A 20,202-nucleotide genomic window follows, 5' to 3' on the forward strand; every position below is an offset into this window, starting at 1 on the left:
GATTCAGCGCATCAGAGAAACCTATTCTAGAGGTTTCAAGCTCTTATCTGAAAAATGTGGAATTTTTCAGAATACTGTTAGGGGGCTTATTCAAACCAAAATTAAAAGTTCTAATGCTATTTTTAAGTGATAATAAAATTGGAGGGCAACTAGGCCCCCTCCACTGCTCATGTTTTTCCCGAAGTCACCATATTAAAATTTTGAGATAGTCATTTTGTTCAGAATGGTCGAAAAATCCAATAGCTATGGCCTTCAGGACGAAATAATCCCCCACAGTTCCCGGGGGATTGGCTACAAATTATGAGCTTTTCCCGTTGTTTACACATAGTATTGGTTATTGGGAAATGTACAGATGTTTCCGCGGGGGATTCCTTCTGGTGGGGGGTCGGAGGAATGCTATGTGGGAGGATCTTTCCATGGAGGAATTCTTCATGAGGGAAGAGAATTTTTTTTTGAAGGGGGTACCGGATTTATCAGCAATATTTAAAAATGATCAGAAATTAAATAGAAAAACAGGTTTTTTTTCAACTGAAAATAAGGAACAACATTAAAACTCAAAACGAACAGGAATTATTACGTATGTAAGGGGGTTTGTCCCCTCGTCAATACCTTGCTCTTTGCGCAAAAGTTTTTAGTACTTTAAAAAGAGCTATTTATTCTAATTAAACGGCCTTTGTGATTCAGGGGTCCTTCTTAAAGAATTGGAACAAAATTCGAACTTTAGCATAAAGAATGAGGTGCTGACTAGGGGGGCAAACCCCCACATATACATAATAATTTCTCTTCGTTTTAAGTTTTAATGTTGCTCCTTACTTTCAGTTGAAAAAACTTGTGTTTTTTTTAAATTAATTTTTTTTATAAGGTTTGAGTTTGTAGTTCTATCATAACGAAAAAAGGGTATAAGTCTGAAAACTTTTCAATCTTCTTACAGAAATCCTATTTTTCCATGACAGGGTGTAAAAAAGGAAAAGAAGAAAAAATAATGTGCCCAATTTGCAAGTGGGCACAGGAGGAAGGGTATTATAACTCGGAATTACCTTGGGGCCTATTGCGTATCAATATATTCCAGGTTAGAATAAAAGAAAAAAAAATGTTATTTGTGTTTTTACAAGGGATCTGGGCCGGAATTTCTTATAGTATCGTTCAAGTTTTTGTAAAAAGTTGGGAATATTCCAAGGTCCTTGGATAGATCCATGGTTTTTTGACAATTTGTTATAAACTAACAGCTATTGTGATGTAAGATGGAGAAATGGCGAGTTTATGATCTTAAGGACAAAAAGAAACAAAAAAGGAAAATAAACCGTTTGTAGTCCAAAAACTTTCAGGCTTATAACAAAAATCAAAATAATAAAAACCAATCCAGCATAAACTTTATGTTAGCAGCAGCAACCAAAGCAAAATGAAAATAAAGGAATGATTTTGTAGAAAGGTCCTGAAAGTGGTTACTGAAAAGCAAAATAAGAAAAAAAACGTTGAAACCAAATTAACTATTAAGCACAAAGAACTATCAAAAAAGAATAAAACTACCAGAAAAACAAGAGCTAAGAGCTCATATGGCCCTTGTGACAAGGTTGGAAGAGCCAAGAGGTCATATGGTATGAACTCTAACAAAATTATAAGAATCAATAGATTGATTTAGAAGGAAAATTAGAAGCTTAATGCCGGTCGGGATTTAAAATAAGAGCTCCATGACACGAGGTCTTTCTAAATATCAAAATTAACTAAAATCCGATCACTTACTAGTAAGTTAAAAATTATTTTTTCTAATTTTTCCTCTCTTTTCGGCCCCAGATAGTCGAAACAGGGAAAACGACTTTATCAAGTCAATTTGTGCAGGTCCCTGACACACCTACCAACTTTCATCGTCAAAGTACCTCCAGAAGTACCGAACTGGCCAAAGCACTGGACGCCCCTACCTCACCCAAAAACAGCAGATCCAGTCCGGTTACGTCAATCACGTATCTACGACATTTACTTATTCTACCCACCAAGTTTCATCCCGATCTCTCTACTCTAAGCGTTTTCAAAGATTTTCGATTCTACCCTCCAACTGCCCCCAATGTCACAAAATCTGGCCTGGATTTAAGAATAAAAGCTCTGAGACACGAATTCAGTCTAAATATCACATTTCATTTAGATCCGGTTACCCGTTCTTAAGTTAAAAATACCTAATTTTTTTTAATTTTTCAGAATTAATACCACCCTCCCCCCACCAACTCCCCCAAAGAGAGCGGATTAATTCCGGTTATGTGAATCAAGTATCTAGGACTTGTGATTATTCTTCCCACCAAGTTTCTTCCCGATCTCTCCACTCTAAGCGTTTTCCGAGATTTTCTGTTTCCCCCTTGAATTACCCCAATATCACCGGGTACGGTCAGGATTTGAAATAAAAGCTCTGAGACACGAGGTTCTTCTAATATAAAATTTCATAAAGATCTGATCACCCATTTGTAAGTTAAAAATGCCTCATTTTTTCAATATTTCCTCTCCCTCCAACCCCCTAGATGGTCGAATTGGGGAAAAGACTGTTATCAAGTCAATTTGTGCAGGTCCCTGACACACCTACCAATTTTCATCGTCCTAGCACGTCCAGAAGCACCGAACTTGCCAAAGCACTGGAGCCCCCCCCCCCCCAACTCCCCCAAAGAGAGTGGATCCGTTCCAATTACGTAATTCACGTATCTAGAACTTGTGCTTATTCTTCCCATCAAGTGTCATCCCGATCTTCTACAAGATTTCCGGTTACCAAAATTTCCGGCTTCCCCTCCAACTCCCCCCAATGTCACCGGATCTGGTCGGGATTTGAAATAATAGCTTTGAAGCACAAGATCCTTCTAAATTTCAAATTTCATTAGGATCTGATCACCCGTTCGTAAGTTACAAATACCACTTTTTTTTTAATTTTTCCGAATTACCCCCCCCCCTAACCCCCCTAAAGAGAGTGGATCCCGTCCGGTTATGTCAGTCACGTATCTTGGACAGACTTGTGCTTATTCTTCCCACCAAGTTTCATCATATTTTAGATAAAAAGATAAAAAGGGTTTGAAATTTCCTCGCAAATCTTGCAATGATCGGTCAAGAGCCTCGAGCGATTTTTTGCGTGCCATTGTGCACTCATCCCAAACAGTAGGTTTGCATTGCTACAATACTTTACCCATCCCAGATGATTTGGAAATGTTGCACGTGGGAGTTTTTGTAGACTACAGTCTACAGAAACTTGCAGTTCTTTCACCAAGCAGCAACGTTGCGGCTATTCCAGACGACGCAGAACCAACGCTATGTCATTTTTGGATCAAATTGATGACGTAAATTGGACATTCCTAATCTGGCCCTTCCTCTTTGAGCCACAAACATCGTGAGACGGCTACTTCCAACAGAAATTAAAATTTCAGTGCCCTTTTTAAGTGACCAAATAGATTGGAGGACAACTGGACTACCTCCCCGCCCCTCTCCCCAAATCGTCAGGTCAAAACTTTGAGATAACCATTTTGTTCATCATAGTTTAAAGGCCCAATAACCATGCATTTGGATATAAAATAAACCCCCCCCCCCCACCACCACCACAGCCCCAGGGGCAAGGTGTTTAAGTTAAAAACATTGCCAATTTTTAACACAGTATTTATTATTGGGAAGTATGCAAATATTTTCGGGGTGGGGGGTGGTGACGAGTCGTCTTCTGGGGGTTTCTCCACGGGATTTTTTATTGGGGAGGGAAGCTTGCAGGGGGTGAGCTTGTCAGGGGAAATTATACACTGGGAGAATTGCCAGAATTGCTATAAAGTTTTTTTTTATATGTCTAGCTTTCTTTTTTCTGTCTAAATTTTATGTGTGGGGTTGTTAAGGGTAATTTTACGATATAAATTTTTTAATTGAATTGTCTGGATGATATTTCTGTGGGGAGGTGATTTCTCTGTGGAGGTGGGGCCATTCCTGGCATTAAAGAAAACAATCAGAAATTAAGTAAAAAAAACAAGTTTTTTCAACTGAAAGTTAGGTGCATCAATAAAACTTAAAACGAACATAGATTGTTACACATATAAGGGGGCTGCCCCTCCTCAAAACCTCGCTCCTTACTCTAAAGTTTGCATTTTGTCCCAATTCTTTAAAAATGACTTCTGAAACACAACGGTGGTTTTATTAGAACAGTAAGATTTTCTAAAAGTACTAAAACGCTTTCCTGTGAGAGTTCCTGTGAGAGTGCAAAGAGGGAGGCTTTGATTAGATTGGGATTGAGGAGGAGCATGCGTAGCTGTGTTGGCCTCAGGTGGCTGGGTGCTGCGGTGATTTGTTAGTAGTAGTAGTGGTAGTAGCAATAGCATATATATATATATATATATATATATATATATATATATATATATATATATATATATATATATATATATATATATATATATATATATATATATATATATATATATATATATATATATATATATATATATATATATATATATATATATATATATGTATATATATACATTTACTTTGTATTTTTTTTTAGGTCAACTCGAGCTTACACGACATCTGTCATTACTGTTCTTCAAATGCTGAATGTTCTTCAAATTGTTGTGCACCTATTCAAGGCAAACTGGAGCCAATATATGCGTTTTGTCGAATTCAAAACGATAGTGTAATTCCTTGTTTATCTGACAATGTGGCTGTGAATTTTGATGCAACTGGAATACGATTCAAGAAACTCTGCTTCAGCTTAAAACTTGAAGCAAATAAAGGTGGAAAGGTATTGTTTCAGCTCTACCTAGTAAAGAATTTCCAGCGTTTCTTTTAGGATATTTTGGGGTAATGAATCTTGATAGATATGATTGTAATGTTCTTCCCAGGCCATGGAGCCTTTTGTGGGGGTGTTAAAAGAGATGCGTGTATTGATTATTTGATATAAATAAAGTTGATTGATTGATTGATTGGTAAATCCTGACCTGCCACTAAGCTAAAAATAAGCAGAAATAAAGTCAAATAATCTTCCAAGCGTAAAACTACCACCCACAAATCACCATCAATAAATAAATGAAACTCAAAGCGAACAGAAATTGCAATAAATAACTCGGTCAAACTCAAAACAAGCAAAATTAATACGAGTTGGACCAGAAGCCTCCATGTCTTCTCGAGAATAAAACATAGTTTGCACTTTACTGTAACCAAAATACATTTAAGAAGTTTTCACCTTTTTACTTTAATAAATAGAAAATTATTAAAACTTTAAGGAATAAATCAGTATATTTTCATTAAACTGACAATCCATGGTCATTCGTTTTTTTTTTAATTTGTTAAATTCTTTGATGCCAATGTAAGTGCTATCATTATAGGAAACGCAAGTGTAACAATTTAAGTGAAAAAAAAAAAAAAACAAAGAAAAATGTCGTTATGCTATTATTTGTTTCTCGATTAATCAAAAATAAGCTTTAACAAATACTTGCAATTATATTTTACCAACAAAATATTTTGGTGTCACGGGAACCAAATATCGGCTTCAGAAACTGGGTATCAAGTATCAACTGGGCACCAACTGGGTATCATGCGTAGAAACAACACTAAAAGCAATCCCAGGAAAAAGTAGGTTTTGAGTTTTCAGTGTTTTAATGGGACTTCTTATTTTAATTTTCAAACTGGGTATCAAGTATCAACTGGGCACCAACTGGGTATCATGCGTAGAAACAACACTAAAAGCAATCTCAGGAAAAAGTAGGTTTTGAGTTTTCAGTGTTTTAATGGGACTTCTTATTTTAATTTTCAAACTGGGTATCAAATATCAACTGGGCACCAACTGGGTATCGTGCGTAGAAACAACACTAAAAGCAATCTCAGGAAAAAGTAGGTTTTGAGTTTTCAGTGCTTTAATGGGACTTCTTATTATAATTTTCAAACTTTATATTACACTGTTCTCATAACAAAATATTGCAATGGAACCAAAACACCTATTCACAGTGAAATATTTGCATGAAACAAAGTTGCCCTAACAGTTCTACAATTGCCATTGAATCAATAATTGTTCAATAATTAATCTCACCAATCGCTAATTACAATAATTGTTTTTGATGATGTAACACATAATAATGAATGTCGACTTTTGGCCCAAAATTACGGTAAAAACAGACTTGAAAATTTCGTGCAATCATTTTCATTTTGGTAACAGCATTGACTTTCAAGCTCTCAATAATCGCGCTGCAGAGGAAAAAAGTCTAGAAAGAGAGAACAACTTTTATTAATTTTCATGTTCAACTTTTTAGTCTAAAATTCAATGTATCTTTTAATCCAATGAAATAATCGGAGAAACATTGTTTTATTCTAGAGAGATACTAGCTTTCCTTTAATTAAAATATTAGCAGATGATATGAAGGATATTCATTCTCCAGCACCGACCCAACCCAATCCACTTGGATACAAGACTGATAAAATATCGAACAACAGAGAAGGATTGGAGGTATCAAAGGAAATCAAGAGTAAGTTGCTCTTTACTGTTTTATATTTTTTAGTTTTTGCTCTTTAACTCCCAAAATGAGTAAAACATGACTGTTTTTGTATATATATGTATAACACATACACGAAATTATAATGGCAAATAGCCAAAGAAACTGTTGAACAAAAGACCTAGAACAGAAAAAAAAACTGAGCCTATCCTGCTTTGTGGACAAAAAGGGAAAAACAGCTTGCCTACTAAAATCAATCAAGAGTTTAAAGACTTTTTTTGCTCGTTAAAGACATATACTAGTGTTTTAGCTTGAAACGATAGTGTAAGATGTAAGTCAAAACTACACAAAAGCAAACTGTACACATGCTAACCGGAGCGGTCTCTCCATACCTCGATCTACAACTGCTTACAAGTATCAATTTCTCCCTTCCCCCTACTAACCGAAAATCTGAAATCGTTAACACATTTTTTTTTTAACTTAGTCACCAAAACATGAAATACTGCCTTTCTACTCTATATAGAGGAAATATTATTATACCATCTAACTAATTTTGTTCGTTTTCCTAGTGTACCGACACTCGCAAGCTGTGTTACATATTTTAGTTATTATTAAAAAAAATCCTAAGAAGAACTTTCTAAAGAAAGTAAAGAGTAATATTAACACCAAAGACGAGTAAAAATAAAGTCATTTAATAAGTCAGAACAAGAATCATCAGAATAACTTATTTCAAATTAGCTTTCATAGTCTTTATTAAAAAGATAAATTGTAAACTAAATGATACCGTCTTTGAAAGTCCTAGACCTAGGACATTTTATTAAAGGTGCCAGCAAAAAACAAAAAGAATGAATTTTAAAACCGATTAGTTCTGCAAATTACTGATACCAAATGTTTTTTTCTGGTTTCAACTACTGAACTAGAAGCAGGGGAAGGGGGGGGGGGTGCAAGTATTAAAAAAAAGTAAAAAAAAAAGTTTCAAAAAAAGTAAAGAGTAATACTAACACCTAAGACAAGTAAAAAAGAGTCATTGAAATAAGTCAGAACAAGAATCATCAGAATCACTTATTTCAGATCACCTTTCATAGTCTTTAATAAAAAAAAAAATGTAAACTAAATGTTACTGTCTTTGAAAGTCCTGGGGTATTTTATTAAAGGCACCAGTAAAAGACGAAACAAATGAATTGTTAAATCGATTAGTCCTGCAAATTACCGATACCATTTATTTTTTTTTCCTGGCGTAAACTACTGAATTAGAAACATGGGGGGGGGGGTACAAGATGTTGGTGCTTGAGACTATCAAGGAGAATTGATCAAAACGTATCATCAACAGGAAGTAGCTATCTACAAGGATTTTGATCATTAAAGACTCAAAAGCAGATTTATAGTGAGCAAATGAACTCCTTACTCATCATCGCATGCATAGTCAATATTATGGATCTGAAGCCCTAATACAGGGAATGCATGTTCTAATAAAGTAAGTATATATGCTAGATATGTGGTTTGCAGCTGATTTACTGGGAAACCCGAGCAGATCGTTGAAAGCAAAGAATAAAGTACACAATCACCTTTCTAAACTACCCTTGAACATGAACGTCAAAGGAGCAATCGGAGATGGAACCAAAGAGCTGGATGTGGACTTAGTACTACGACTGGACTTAGGACTATGGACGAAACAATTAAAAATCAGGGGGATAGACAAACATCTTGTTTTACACGATTAAATCGACGGTTTTATTTCTGTATTCATCGATCTGCAAGCCTTTTGAACCAAATTCTTCTTTGAAGTGGAAAATCAAGGTTAAATTGAAGCAAAGCTTTGGTTTTGTTTACTGTGAGCTTGTGAAGTGCAGATGGATGATTAACGCATTTAACTCGATTATTGATCCTGCCCATAACTTAGGTAATTATGGCTGGGAAATTTAGAGTGGCTAATTAGGATGCAGTGAACAGCTCCACAATTTCCTTTGGCCCAGTCAGGGTCGAGATCACTGGAAATTATGGCATGGATTGGCTGGATCCTGAGATAGGAAATCAATAACAAGTAGCAATAGATGCCTACGTACGCCCATTTTTTTTAAGACTTTTAGTGGCTACAAGATGCTTAAGCAAATCAAACGCTTTTCTGTTGTCAACAAATTGTACATCAATGAAGGTATTTATCAACAACAAACATAACAAAACCTCAAGCAAAGCTTTCTTAGGTAAATAAACACAACACTAGGCCTAAATTTAAATCCATTTATGGATTTTTAATTTTGGTGACGACAATTAAACCCCAAAAACAATAAAAGAACTGACAAAATTCAAATAAAAACCATTCGATATCTCCTATCATCAATCCATCAAACCAAAAAATCCAAAAATTTGATTGACCCACGTTTAAGTGGGTCTTAATTGACAGCAGTTTTTGAGATACTTTTCATTTGAAATGATGTGCAAATTAGCTTGTCTTCAAGGCTGGTGAATGACTGATCACTGAAACACTAATTAATAGCTAAAATTATACGTTTTCAAGAAATATTGCGTATACCCGAAGAAATTTTACTGGTAAATCGGCAGGACAGGGAGCACAGTTATTTCTTAGTTTACCTATCTCCCTGTAAACGTCGTACTGACTAATTTGTTTGATTTCATCAGCTTTCCAGTCAGAGTATTTACATCAACTGCACAACTTTTTCTTTGAAGATACAGCTAACTTTTTGTGCTTATATGAGCTTCCAATCTGTTTTGGCATCACTAGTTCACTATTAACAAATTTTCTGATCTTCTTTTTGACAGTCGAATGCCGCTTGCGTGAAACTCTGTCAAGCAGGAATGCAACGTTTGAATAACATACCTATTTTTAATTTTTTATACCGACACTAGTTATGATGTTCTGTAGCTTTTTGCACCTTAAGCACACCCTAAATTATGTTGCAAGCATTTTAGTTCTCAATTAGTTGCTTCAGGTCTTTTGTGGTCCGCGGCTGGTCGGGTATAATCCATGAAACTACTCGAGCAGCAGAAAATTGAATGCTTCAACCTCAGGGATCAAGTCAATGACTGAACATGTCTTATCGAATGATTAATTACCGAACCTCTGCCTACATACACATACAGAGTCTAAAATCAGTTGACGGATTGTTTCCCTTTTTTTTAGTTTCGCCATTTTTTTCTTTACTTGCAAAAGGATTACAAAATGATGACTGGTATGCACTGAGCCCATTGAGAGGGATGATATTAAAGGTCACTAACATTGGTATCAAAATCACACTGTCAATTTGATGGGTAGGAGTGTTCACCACCTGTTTCGGACCAAGTTCATTGGATAACCATTGTTTTTTTAGGCCGGTTAAAGACACCTCTAACAGTAAAGGCAAGAGCCACGTTGAAACTTATCTAGGCACCACTCCGAGTACATCACAAGCTCCTTTCTATTTTGGCACTACCAGGATAGCATAGAGCTACCACTTTTAGACAAGGAAACTTCTCCAGAAGTTGGGAAGGCTTAAATGTAGACCAGACCACCTCAGCACAAAAATTACTTAGGACGTTTAATAGTTTGGACAGGAAGTCACTAGTAAAATATAGTTCGGCACCACCACCCTTTTTGGTTATGCCTCCATCACAGCAGATGTCAGTATAGCAGGTGTAATCTTTAATTAGTCGTTACTGTTATGGTCGAAAGGTCGTATTCGGCATTCTCACATTTGTAAAGTAATTCCAAAAAATCATTTGCTTAGCTTTTCTCAAAAGGGAGATCAGAAGGCTAATGCAGATAAGGAGGGCCAAGGTGTGATGCAAGCAGTTTTTGGTAATTAATTCAGACGTCTGAAAATATTAGATATGACCTTTAGGCGTAACCGTGACTATAACCATTGTCATCGCTGTCATCATCATTAGTTGCAACAGTGAATATATCATCATCCAGCAGTGATTGCTATTGTTACACTGGATTACGCTGGATAAAAAGACTTCTAGTTAATCCATTTTGCTAGTCAGAAATCAGGCGTTGGTCATGAGTACAAAGTGAAGTTGTAATTTGGCAGACAGGGGACCAAGATATAGAGAATGTAAGTCCGGCTGGAATCAGTAGACTTTTGCGTTATCATAGCACGACGTAAGGCTCGGAGGGATTTCATAGTGAGTCTGACAGTCTATTCTTTCGAGTGACATTACTCTAATTTTCATTTTTTTTTAAATTCTTTAATCTAGTCAGCAGAACAGAAACATATACTGGAATAACATGCCCCTTATTCCGTTTGCCTCCGTGCCTGCATCTGCAGTGGCATCTGTAAGTGTTTTCTGGAAACGTACAATTTTGCCGTCTAATGCCTTTTTTAGGAGCCCGAATTGCCATAGAGAGATGAACATAGATGGCGTGACGTTGATTCAAAATTAAAGGAGAGATAGGTTGCTAACAAAGAAATCCAAAATGACAAGGAATTAAAACGAATGATCACGTCAAAAATAAAAATTACAATAGTAGGTGAGCCCTAAAACGAACTTAACTAAAAATGAATAATCAACTCAATCTTGAAACAAACAGTTATTGCCCCTAACAAGAGCAAGTTTTTAACCCCCAAGACCCTCTAAAGATTAAGATGTCATTTAAACTTCGCCCCTCTCCTCCAAAACCCTCTAAACGAATCGAACGTTATTTATGTTTTACTGAAAATGGAATTTATTTTGATTAGTGTGGTTTGTATTTGCCAAAACATCAACAAGACAGCAAAGAAAATCAAAGAAAATCACTGTAATAATAAAAATTACCAGAAACAAACTAATGAAAGTGACCTGATTGCTTAATATGTTATTACATTAGTTGCAGAAAGTCTAAGCAATTTTCATTTTTTTTATTATCATAGGTAGCGCTGCTTATTCATTATTTATTTATTCGATGTGTTACTATTTTTTTTGTATTTGTCGTTTTCCAAGACTACTTCCTATGGAAAAAGTTGTCTTAGAAACTTCGGAGGAAACTTTGACTAGAAATTAAAAGTTTTAGTAACCTTTTTTAAGAGTCAAAGGGGATTGGAGGACAAACAGTCCCTCTCCCATACCCTATGTAGCTGCCCCCTAAGCCCCAAAAGTCATTCGATCTAAACTTTTAGATATAATTTAGATACATCTTAAGCCCAATCAGAACCCAATTTGTGTGTTCAGATAGTTAAAATTATATCTGAGTACCTCAGGAGCGGCTGTAATACTAAGTATAGGTTTTCAGGAAATGTTAAAGGGTATGTTGAACCAAGTCAAAATAATAATAATAATAATAATTGTGTTTTTGACCCACTATACCACAACACAAGTGGAGTAATATATCAAAACCAAGAATAAGAGCCATAATAGCACAACAAAAATTGTACTTTCTAGCGGAGTAGACGAATATAATTATAGATAGGGCCTAAGGAAAAAACCGCATGTTCTTTCAGCTTGGTACTTAACGACGCAAAACATGAAAGTATATTGGTCCCACCATATCTTCGGACAATAGCAGTGTTATGATACCGTCGCGTAAAAATTTGTAATATCTAAAATAAAGTATGGTAACCTCTCGCAGATCTATTTTTTTTTTCAGAAGTGGGTAAAGCCCCGTAAAAAACATAAAAAAGGTGATCACGAAACTTGAATATAATTTAGCAAAAGCCTTCCAAGAGTATCACCCACGGTTTAAAAAAAATCTTAGCACAGCCGGCTTTAAGCTTATCTTTAATGTCTCTAAGAAGCTGAGCACACAGGGCCGGGATACTTGTACAAGCATGAGTTCTTTGCCACCGTATCTGTAAAACAAAACGAATAGAAAAAAGACCGAAAATCAAGCTTTCAGAAATAGACTTGGAATCCAATACTAAATATTGACGCTTTTCTTTGGCTGACGCTGTTCAATGAAAGACCTATACGCAGAGACATCTGAGAAATCAGCGTAACAGAGGATGCTAATCTAGTTTTAGTACGTCGTATAGCCAAAAGATTATTAGTATAGGCAATCTCAATGCGTTAGAAGAACCAAAAGGATACATAGGCTCAATTCTCATCAACATGTTGGGACTACAGATATTGATCACATAATGTGCTAATAGTCAACTCTGACGAACACCATATCTGATAGAATCGGACAAGCACAAATTGCTTTATCAGTTTAGTCATTTTTCCTTTACTGAAAATAAATGTGTTTTGCCCGCTTTCTGTTTTATATCGTAAATATTTCTAAAATTGCTAATCAAACAGTTCGTGGTAACGAACTGTAAGTAAAGAGCGACCCGGCTCGATAGTAACCAAAACTCTAAAAAACGGAGTTTTGATACCAACAGATACATCAAAAGAGCTAGATTTGTAGGCTGATTTTAAATATATAAGATTCATCAAATTTAATCATACAAAAGTCGTAGAATCTTAACGAAAATCACGCCATCAGATTCAGAGTATCAGAGAATATGCTAGGAATATGGTAAACTATTGTAGAGGTTTTAAGCTCCTATCTGCAAAAATGTGGAATTTTGTATTTTTTGCCAGAAATACCATCACGGATACGTGTTTTTTTGTTTTTTTTGTTTATTTTTCCCAGGGGTGATCGTCCTAGAATTTCTCAAAAGGGCTTACCTGAACGGAAGTCAAAAGTTATAACGTCCTTTTTAAACAACAAAAAATTGGAGGGCAACTAGGCCCCCTCCCACGCTCATTTTTCACAAAGTCACCGGATCAAAATTTGAGATTGCTACTTTGTTCAGCATAGTCAAAAAATCTAATTACTATGTCTTTGAGGACGACTTAATCCCCTACAGTCCCCGGGGGTAGGGCTGCAAGTTATAGACTTTACCTATTGTTTATATATAATATTGGTTATTGGGAAGTATACAGACGTTTTCAAGGGGATTTTTCTGGTGGGGGGTTGGGGGAGATCGTTATGTGAGAAGATATTTCCATGGAGGAATTTTTCATTTGAGTAGAGAATTTCCATGAAGGGGGTGCTTGATCTCCCAGCATTATTTAAAAAACACTCAGAAATTATTTTTTAGTTTTTTATTGGTTTTTACCTTTATTTTAGCTTATTTTTCAGTTTTTTCCTTTTTTTTAGTTTTTTTTAGTTTTTAGTTTTTTTAGTTTTTTACCTTTTTTAGTTTTTTTAGTTTTTTTAGTTTTTTAGCTTTTTTATTTTTTTTATTAGTTTTTAGTTTTTTTTGTAGTTTTTGCCTTTTTTTAGTTTTTTTAGTTTTTTAGCTTTTTTATTAGTTTTTAGTTTTTTTTGCAGTTTTTGCCTTTTTTTAGTTTTTTTAGTTTTTTAGCTTTTTTATTTTTTTTATTAGTTTTTAGTTTTTTTTGTAGTTTTTGCCTTTTTTTAGTTTTTTCAGTTTTGACGTCACCTGATCCACGATCCACAGATCCACAGACAACTTATTTTTATATATATAGATAGTTTTTTTTTTATACTTATGTCCTGGTCGTCATTTATACTCCCTGTGTCCCGGTGCTTTGTTGATTGCTAATCGAACATTCCTTTTGTCCTGGTCGCTTTCTCTTTGAGTTTCGTCATTTATTTTTTTCTTTTTTAGTTCTTTTAGTTTTTACCTTTTTTAGTTTTTTTTAGTTTTTTAGATGAAAATTTTTTTTAGTTTTTTCCTTTTTTTCTTTTTAGTTTTTTATTGGTTTTTACCTTTATTTTAGCTTATTTTTCAGTTTTTTCCTTTTTTTTAGTTTATTTTTTATTTTTTATTTTTTTTAGTTTTTTACCTTTTTTTAGTTTTTTTAGTTTTTTTAGTTTTTTAGCTTTTTTACTTTTTTTATTAGTTTTTAGTTTTTTTTTGTAGTTTTTGCCTTTTTTAGTTTTTTCAGTTTTTTTTTTAGTTTTTTATTGGTTTTTACCTTTATTTTAGCTTATTTTTCAGTTTTTTCCTTTTTTTTTTAGTTTTTTTTAGTTTTTAGTTTTTTTCGTTTTTTACCTTTTTTTTAGTTTTTTTAGTTTTTTTAGTTTTTTAGCTTTTTTATTTTTTTTATTAGTTTTTAGTTTTTTTTGTAGTTTTTGCCTTTTTTTAGTTTTTTTAGTTTTTTAGCTTTTTTATTAGTTTTTAGTTTTTTTTTTGTAGTTTTTGCCTTTTTTTAGTTTTTTTAGTTTTTTAGCTTTTTTATTTTTTTTATTAGTTTTTAGTTGTTTTTTTAGTTTTTGCCTTTTTTAGTTTTTTCAGTTTTGACGTCACCTGATCCAGTTTTTTCAGGTGACGTCACCTGACCCATCCACAGACAGACAACTTATTTTTATATAGATAGATGATATATATATATATACTAGCTGTTGGGGTGGCGCTTCGCGCCACCCCAACACCTAGTTGGTGGGGGCGCTTCGCGCCCCCCCCAAGCCCCCCCGCGCGCTTTAAGTCGTTACGCGCCATAATAGTTTCGCGCCATTGTAGTTGTGTCCCTATGTCCCACCTGTGAATATAGATAGATATATATATATATATATATATATATATATATATATATATATATATATATATATATATATATATATATATATATATATATATATGGTTTTAACTGCGTAAAACTTGCGAATATACAACATTCTTTGCTGTCTCATTGTCTTTGCATATAAATAGATTGTCAGGTTTACCGACTCTTGAACATGCAACATATAATGGTCCATGGGAAAACAATCTGTATTCAGATCTATACCTCATGATTCTAATGATTGCCCTTGAGCTTTGTTGATGGTGATTGCTAATCGACCATTCCCTGTCCCGGTGTCCCGGTCGTCATTTACATCCCCCTGTTTCCCCCGGTGTCCCCGTTGTAGTTGTGTCCCTGTGTCCCGGTCGTCATTTATATTCCCTGTGTCCCGGTCGTCATTTGTATCCCGGTCTGTATATACATTCGTTTTTTAGTTTTGTTTTTCTCCTTTATTTTTTTCCTTTTTTTTCTTTTTTAGCTTATTTAGATTTTTAGATTTTTTAGTTTTTTTATTAGTTTTTAGTTTTTTTTTTCTTTTTAGTTTTTTTGTCCCGGTCGTCATTTATATCCCCCTGTTTCCCCCGGTGTCCCCGTTGTAGTTGTGTCCCTGTGTCCCGGTCGTCATTTATATTCCCTGTGTCCCGGTCGTCATTTGTATCCCGGTGTACCGGTCTGTATATACATTCGTTTTTTAGTTTTGTTTTTCTCCTTTATTTTTTTCCTTTTTTTTTCTTTTTTAGTTTATTTAGATTTTTAGATTTTTTAGTTTTTTTATTAGTTTTTAGTTTTTTTTCTTTTTAGTTTTTTTGTAGTTTTTACCTTCTTTTTAGTTTTGTTAATTTTTTTTTTTACTTATGTCCTGGTCGTCATTTATACTCCCTGTGTCCCGGTGCTTTGTTGATTGCTAATCGAACATTCCTTTTGTCCTGGTCGCTTTCTCTTTGAGTGTCGTCATTTATTTTTTTCTTTTTTAGTTCTTTTAGTTTTTACCTTTTTTAGTTTTTTTTAGTTTTTTAGATGAAAATTTTTTTTAGTTTTTTCCTTTTTTTCTTTTTAGTTTTTTATTGGTTTTTACCTTTATGTTAGCTTATTTTTCAGTTTTTTCCTTTTTTTTAGTTTTTTTTTATTTTTTATTTTTTTTAGTTTTTTACCTTTTTTTAGTTTTTTTAGTTTTTTTAGTTTTTTTAGTTTTTTAGCTTTTTTACTTTTTTTTATTAGTTTTTAGTTTTTTTGTAGTTTTTGCCTTTTTTTAGTTTTTTCAGTTTTTTTTTAGTTTTTTATTGGTTTTTACCTTTATTTTAGCTTATTTTTCAGTTTTTTCCTTTTTTTTAGTTTTTTTTAGTTTTTAGTTTTTTTAGTTTTTTACCTTTTTTTAGTTTTTTTAGTTTTTTTAGTTTTTTAGCTTTTTTACTTTTTTTATTTTTAGTTTTTAAGTTTTTTACCTTTTTTTAGTTTTTTTAGTTTTTTTAGTTTTTTAGCTTTTTTATTTTTTTTATTAGTTTTTAGTTTTTTTTGTAGTTTTTGCCTTTTTTTAGTTTTTTTAGTTTTGTAGCTTTTTTATTAGTTTTTAGTTTTTTTTTTGTAGTTTTTGCCTTTTTTTAGTTTTTTTAGTTTTTTATTTTTTTATTTTTTTTATTAGTTTTTAGTTTTTTTTGTAGTTTTTGCCTTTTTTTAGTTTTTTCAGTTTTGACGTCACCTGATCCAGTTTTTTCAGGTGACGTCACCTGATCCATCCACAGACAGACAGACAGACAACTTATTTTTATATATATAGAAGAAGATATATCTATATGTTATTTAACGTCATTTGTATATGACTTTGTATGTGACGTCATTATAAGTATATAGGGGGGCGATTCAAAGAGAAATTTTAGTATAAATCCCGCAATGGCAGAAGAAATAGCCTAGGAAGCTGCTCAAAGAGTTAATTCAAAAAGAAATTTTAGTATAATGGCAGAAGAAACAGCCGAAGAAGCTGCTCAAAGAGTTAATGCCAAAAGGCTTGAGGCTAATAGAGAAAGTAAGAAAAGAAAGCGTGCCGAGGAATCACAAGAACAACGTAAAAACAGGCTTGCGTCTCAAAGAGAAATTACCAAAAACAATCGTGCCGAGGAATCACAAGAACAACGTGAAAACAGGCTCGCGGATCAAAGAGAAATTACCAAAAGAAAGCGTGCCGAGGAATCACAAGAACAACGTGAAAACAGGCTTTAGGCTCAAAGAAATAATTTCAAAAGAAAGCGTGCCGAGGAATCTCAAGAGCAACCTGAAAATTATCGCCTGGCATTCAGGTACAGCCCAGTCGATGATTATAGCTTGAGTAGATGTGTTCAAATCGGGACTATAAAATTTATCCTTATTGCAAGGCCTTGAAATTTAATGGTGAAACAATGGGAGTGTGTTGCGCCTCAGGAAAAGTTAAACTTCCTCAACTGGCTGCATCACAAGAGCCATTGAAGACTTTGCTTACTGGAACTACGTGAGAATCTAAGCGTTTTTTTTTATCAAACATCCAAAAATATAACTCATGTTTCCAAATGACGTCGTTTGGTGCCCAAATCGAAAATCAAGATCAATTTATGCCTACTTTCAAAGTAAAAGGGCAAATTTATCATAGAGCAGGGTCCCTTCTACCATTCTCAGGTGAGAATCATAAATTTTTACAAGTGTACTTCCTCAGTGATAGCAATTCTGAATTGAATGCACGTTGCAAAATTTCTCCTGACGTTCAGAGGTCTATCATTTCCCAATTGCAACATCGTTTACACGAAAACAATGATTCAGTGCACCTGTTCAAAACACCAATCGATGTGATGCCTACTGATAAGTATAAATTGTTATTTCCGCTGACAAAACGCCTATTCGCGAACATGTGCGCCAACTCGAGATACTATTCTTCATAAGCGAAACGCTCAGTTGGTAAGAATTGCTGAAACTCATCGATGCTACGATGCCCTAAAATATCCTATCATTTTTTCGGGATGGAGCCGACGGCTATCACTTTAATAATAAATTGATAGATCCATCCACTAACAAACAAACGGATAAGAAATGCAGTGCAAGGAATTATTATTCCTATAGACTGATGATTCGTCCCAATGACGAAAATTTTATTATAAATACGCGTGTCCGATTGCAAAACGATGGCTCTGGTGAAATATTTTCAGATCAATTGCTAGCAATTGGAAACGGAAAGCTCCGAGTAGACTCAATTTCAGGACGTATACAACTGCCTGTTGAATTCTGTAATTTAGTGACGTCCAAAAATGAATTGATTGAAAAGGTATTTCCAAATATTCTAGCCAATTATAAAAATCATAAATGGCTCAGTGAACGAGCGATTTTGGCAGCCAAGAATAAAGACGTCTACGAAATCAACAATATTATTTTGACCAAGATTCGAGACCAGGAAGTAATTTAAGAGTCAGTCGACACAGTTCTGGAACCAAATGAAGCGGTTAATTATCCATCTGAATTTTTAAATTCCCCGGATCTCTTAAGGTTTCCACCACACGTGCTACAACTAAAAATAGGCGTACCAATAATACTGTTACGAAATATTAACCCACCAAAGCTTTGCAATGGCAAGCGACTTGCCCTAAAAAAAGAAAAAAAAAAAACAATGGAAAACGTAATAGAGGCAAGAATCTTGACAGGACCTTTTGAGGGTGAGGCTGTTCAATTGTATGTTGCATATTCGAAGGTCGGTAAACCTAACAATCTGTTTATAAGCACAGACAATGGGGCAGTTAAGAGTGTTGTATATTCGCAAGTTTTACGTAGTTAATTTATAGTGTATATATATATATATATATATATATATATATATATATATATATATATATATATATATATATATATATATATATATATATATATATATATATATATATATATATATCTATCTATCTATATAAAATTAAGTTTTATGTATGCATGTTTGTTTGTTTGTAAAAAGAAAGTTGCATATGAGGTCATTATAAGTATATAAGGCTTTGTATATGCACAGACAATGGGACAGCGAAGAATGCTGTGTATTCGCAAGTTTTACGTAGTTAAAAACATATATATATATATATATATATATATATATATATATATATATATATATATATATATATACATATATATATATATATATATATATATATATATATATATATATATATATATATATATATATATATATATATATATGTATGTATATATATATACATATATATATATATATATATATATATATATATATATATATATATATATATATATATATATATATATATAAATATATATCTATATATACAGGTGGTACACAGGGACACCACTACAATGGCGAGTAACTAATATGGCACGTAACGACTTACGCGCGTGGGGGGCTTGGGGGGCGAAGCTCCCACACCAACTAGGTGTTGGTGTGGCGCGAAGCGCCACACCAACAGCTAGTAGGTTATAATCTTGTTAGTTTTAAGTTTTAGTGTTGCTCCTTACTTTCAGCTGAAAAAATTGTTTTTTATTTAATTACATTTTGGAATGAAAATTTCCCAGAGGCTTTTTATATGGAAGGGGTGGTCGTATAAACTTTTGATTGGAAATGGGAAATTTTAGTTCACCTTCTAAAAGTCAATAGAGATAAGAGGGAAACTAGCCTCCACTCTGAAGGCCCTTTTTTCCCCAAATGTCTCCAATCAAAATTTTGTGATAGCCATTATGTTCAGAATAGTTGAAAGATCTGGGGACAGATAAAATTTTTATGTAAGGGATGGTCGTCTAAGCTTCAGAGGTGAATCATTCGATTGGAAAAGGAAAATTCCAGTCACCTTTTTAAGAGTCAAAAGTGAACGGAGGACATATACACCCCTTGAAACACACCCTCTTTTCCCCAAATGCATCCAATCAAAATTTTTAGATAGCCGTTTTGTTTTAAATAGTATAACGATCAGATAATCTAAACTTTGGGGATAAGAAACCCCAGAGCCCAGGGGAAGGGTTGTAACTTATGCCGCGGGGCATATAATATTTTTATGAAGAGATAAACTTTGGAGGGGACTCAACTGACTAGAATTCGGTAGTCTAAGGTTCTTATGGAAGAATGGTTGCATAAACTTTGGAAGGGGCTTATTTCATTTGAAATTAAAAGTTCTAGTTTATGTTTTAAGAGTCAAAGGGGACCAGAGTGTAACTAGTCCCCCTGCCCTCTTTACCCCAAATCCATCTGATTGAATTTTTTAGATATGCGTCTCATTTTGAGATATGTATCTTGTTAAAATGAGTCATAAGATCCGATAACATAAACTCCAGGGTCAACACAACTCCCCAGAGCTCGGGAGCAAGTGTTGTATTTTATGCCCTG

The 20,202-nt window shown here is 33.9% G+C and overlaps 1 protein-coding gene across 1 annotated transcript in view; it reads left to right on the top strand.

Annotated features, from left to right (window-relative positions):
- The first annotated feature begins 6,314 nt into the window (after positions 1–6,314).
- The window catches only part of LOC136024640 (uncharacterized), a 35,716-nt gene continuing 21,828 nt past the window's right edge, over positions 6,315–20,202 (top strand). Inside the window, exon 1 of the mRNA XM_065700066.1 lies at positions 6,315–6,458. Within this exon, the coding sequence (XP_065556138.1) occupies positions 6,350–6,458 (109 nt within the window). The 5' untranslated portion in view covers positions 6,315–6,349. The remainder of the gene's footprint in view (positions 6,459–20,202) is intronic.

The sequence above is a fragment of the Artemia franciscana genome, chromosome 3 (assembly GCF_032884065.1).
Source record: "Artemia franciscana chromosome 3, ASM3288406v1, whole genome shotgun sequence".
Classification (NCBI taxonomy): Eukaryota; Metazoa; Arthropoda; class Branchiopoda; order Anostraca; family Artemiidae; genus Artemia; species Artemia franciscana.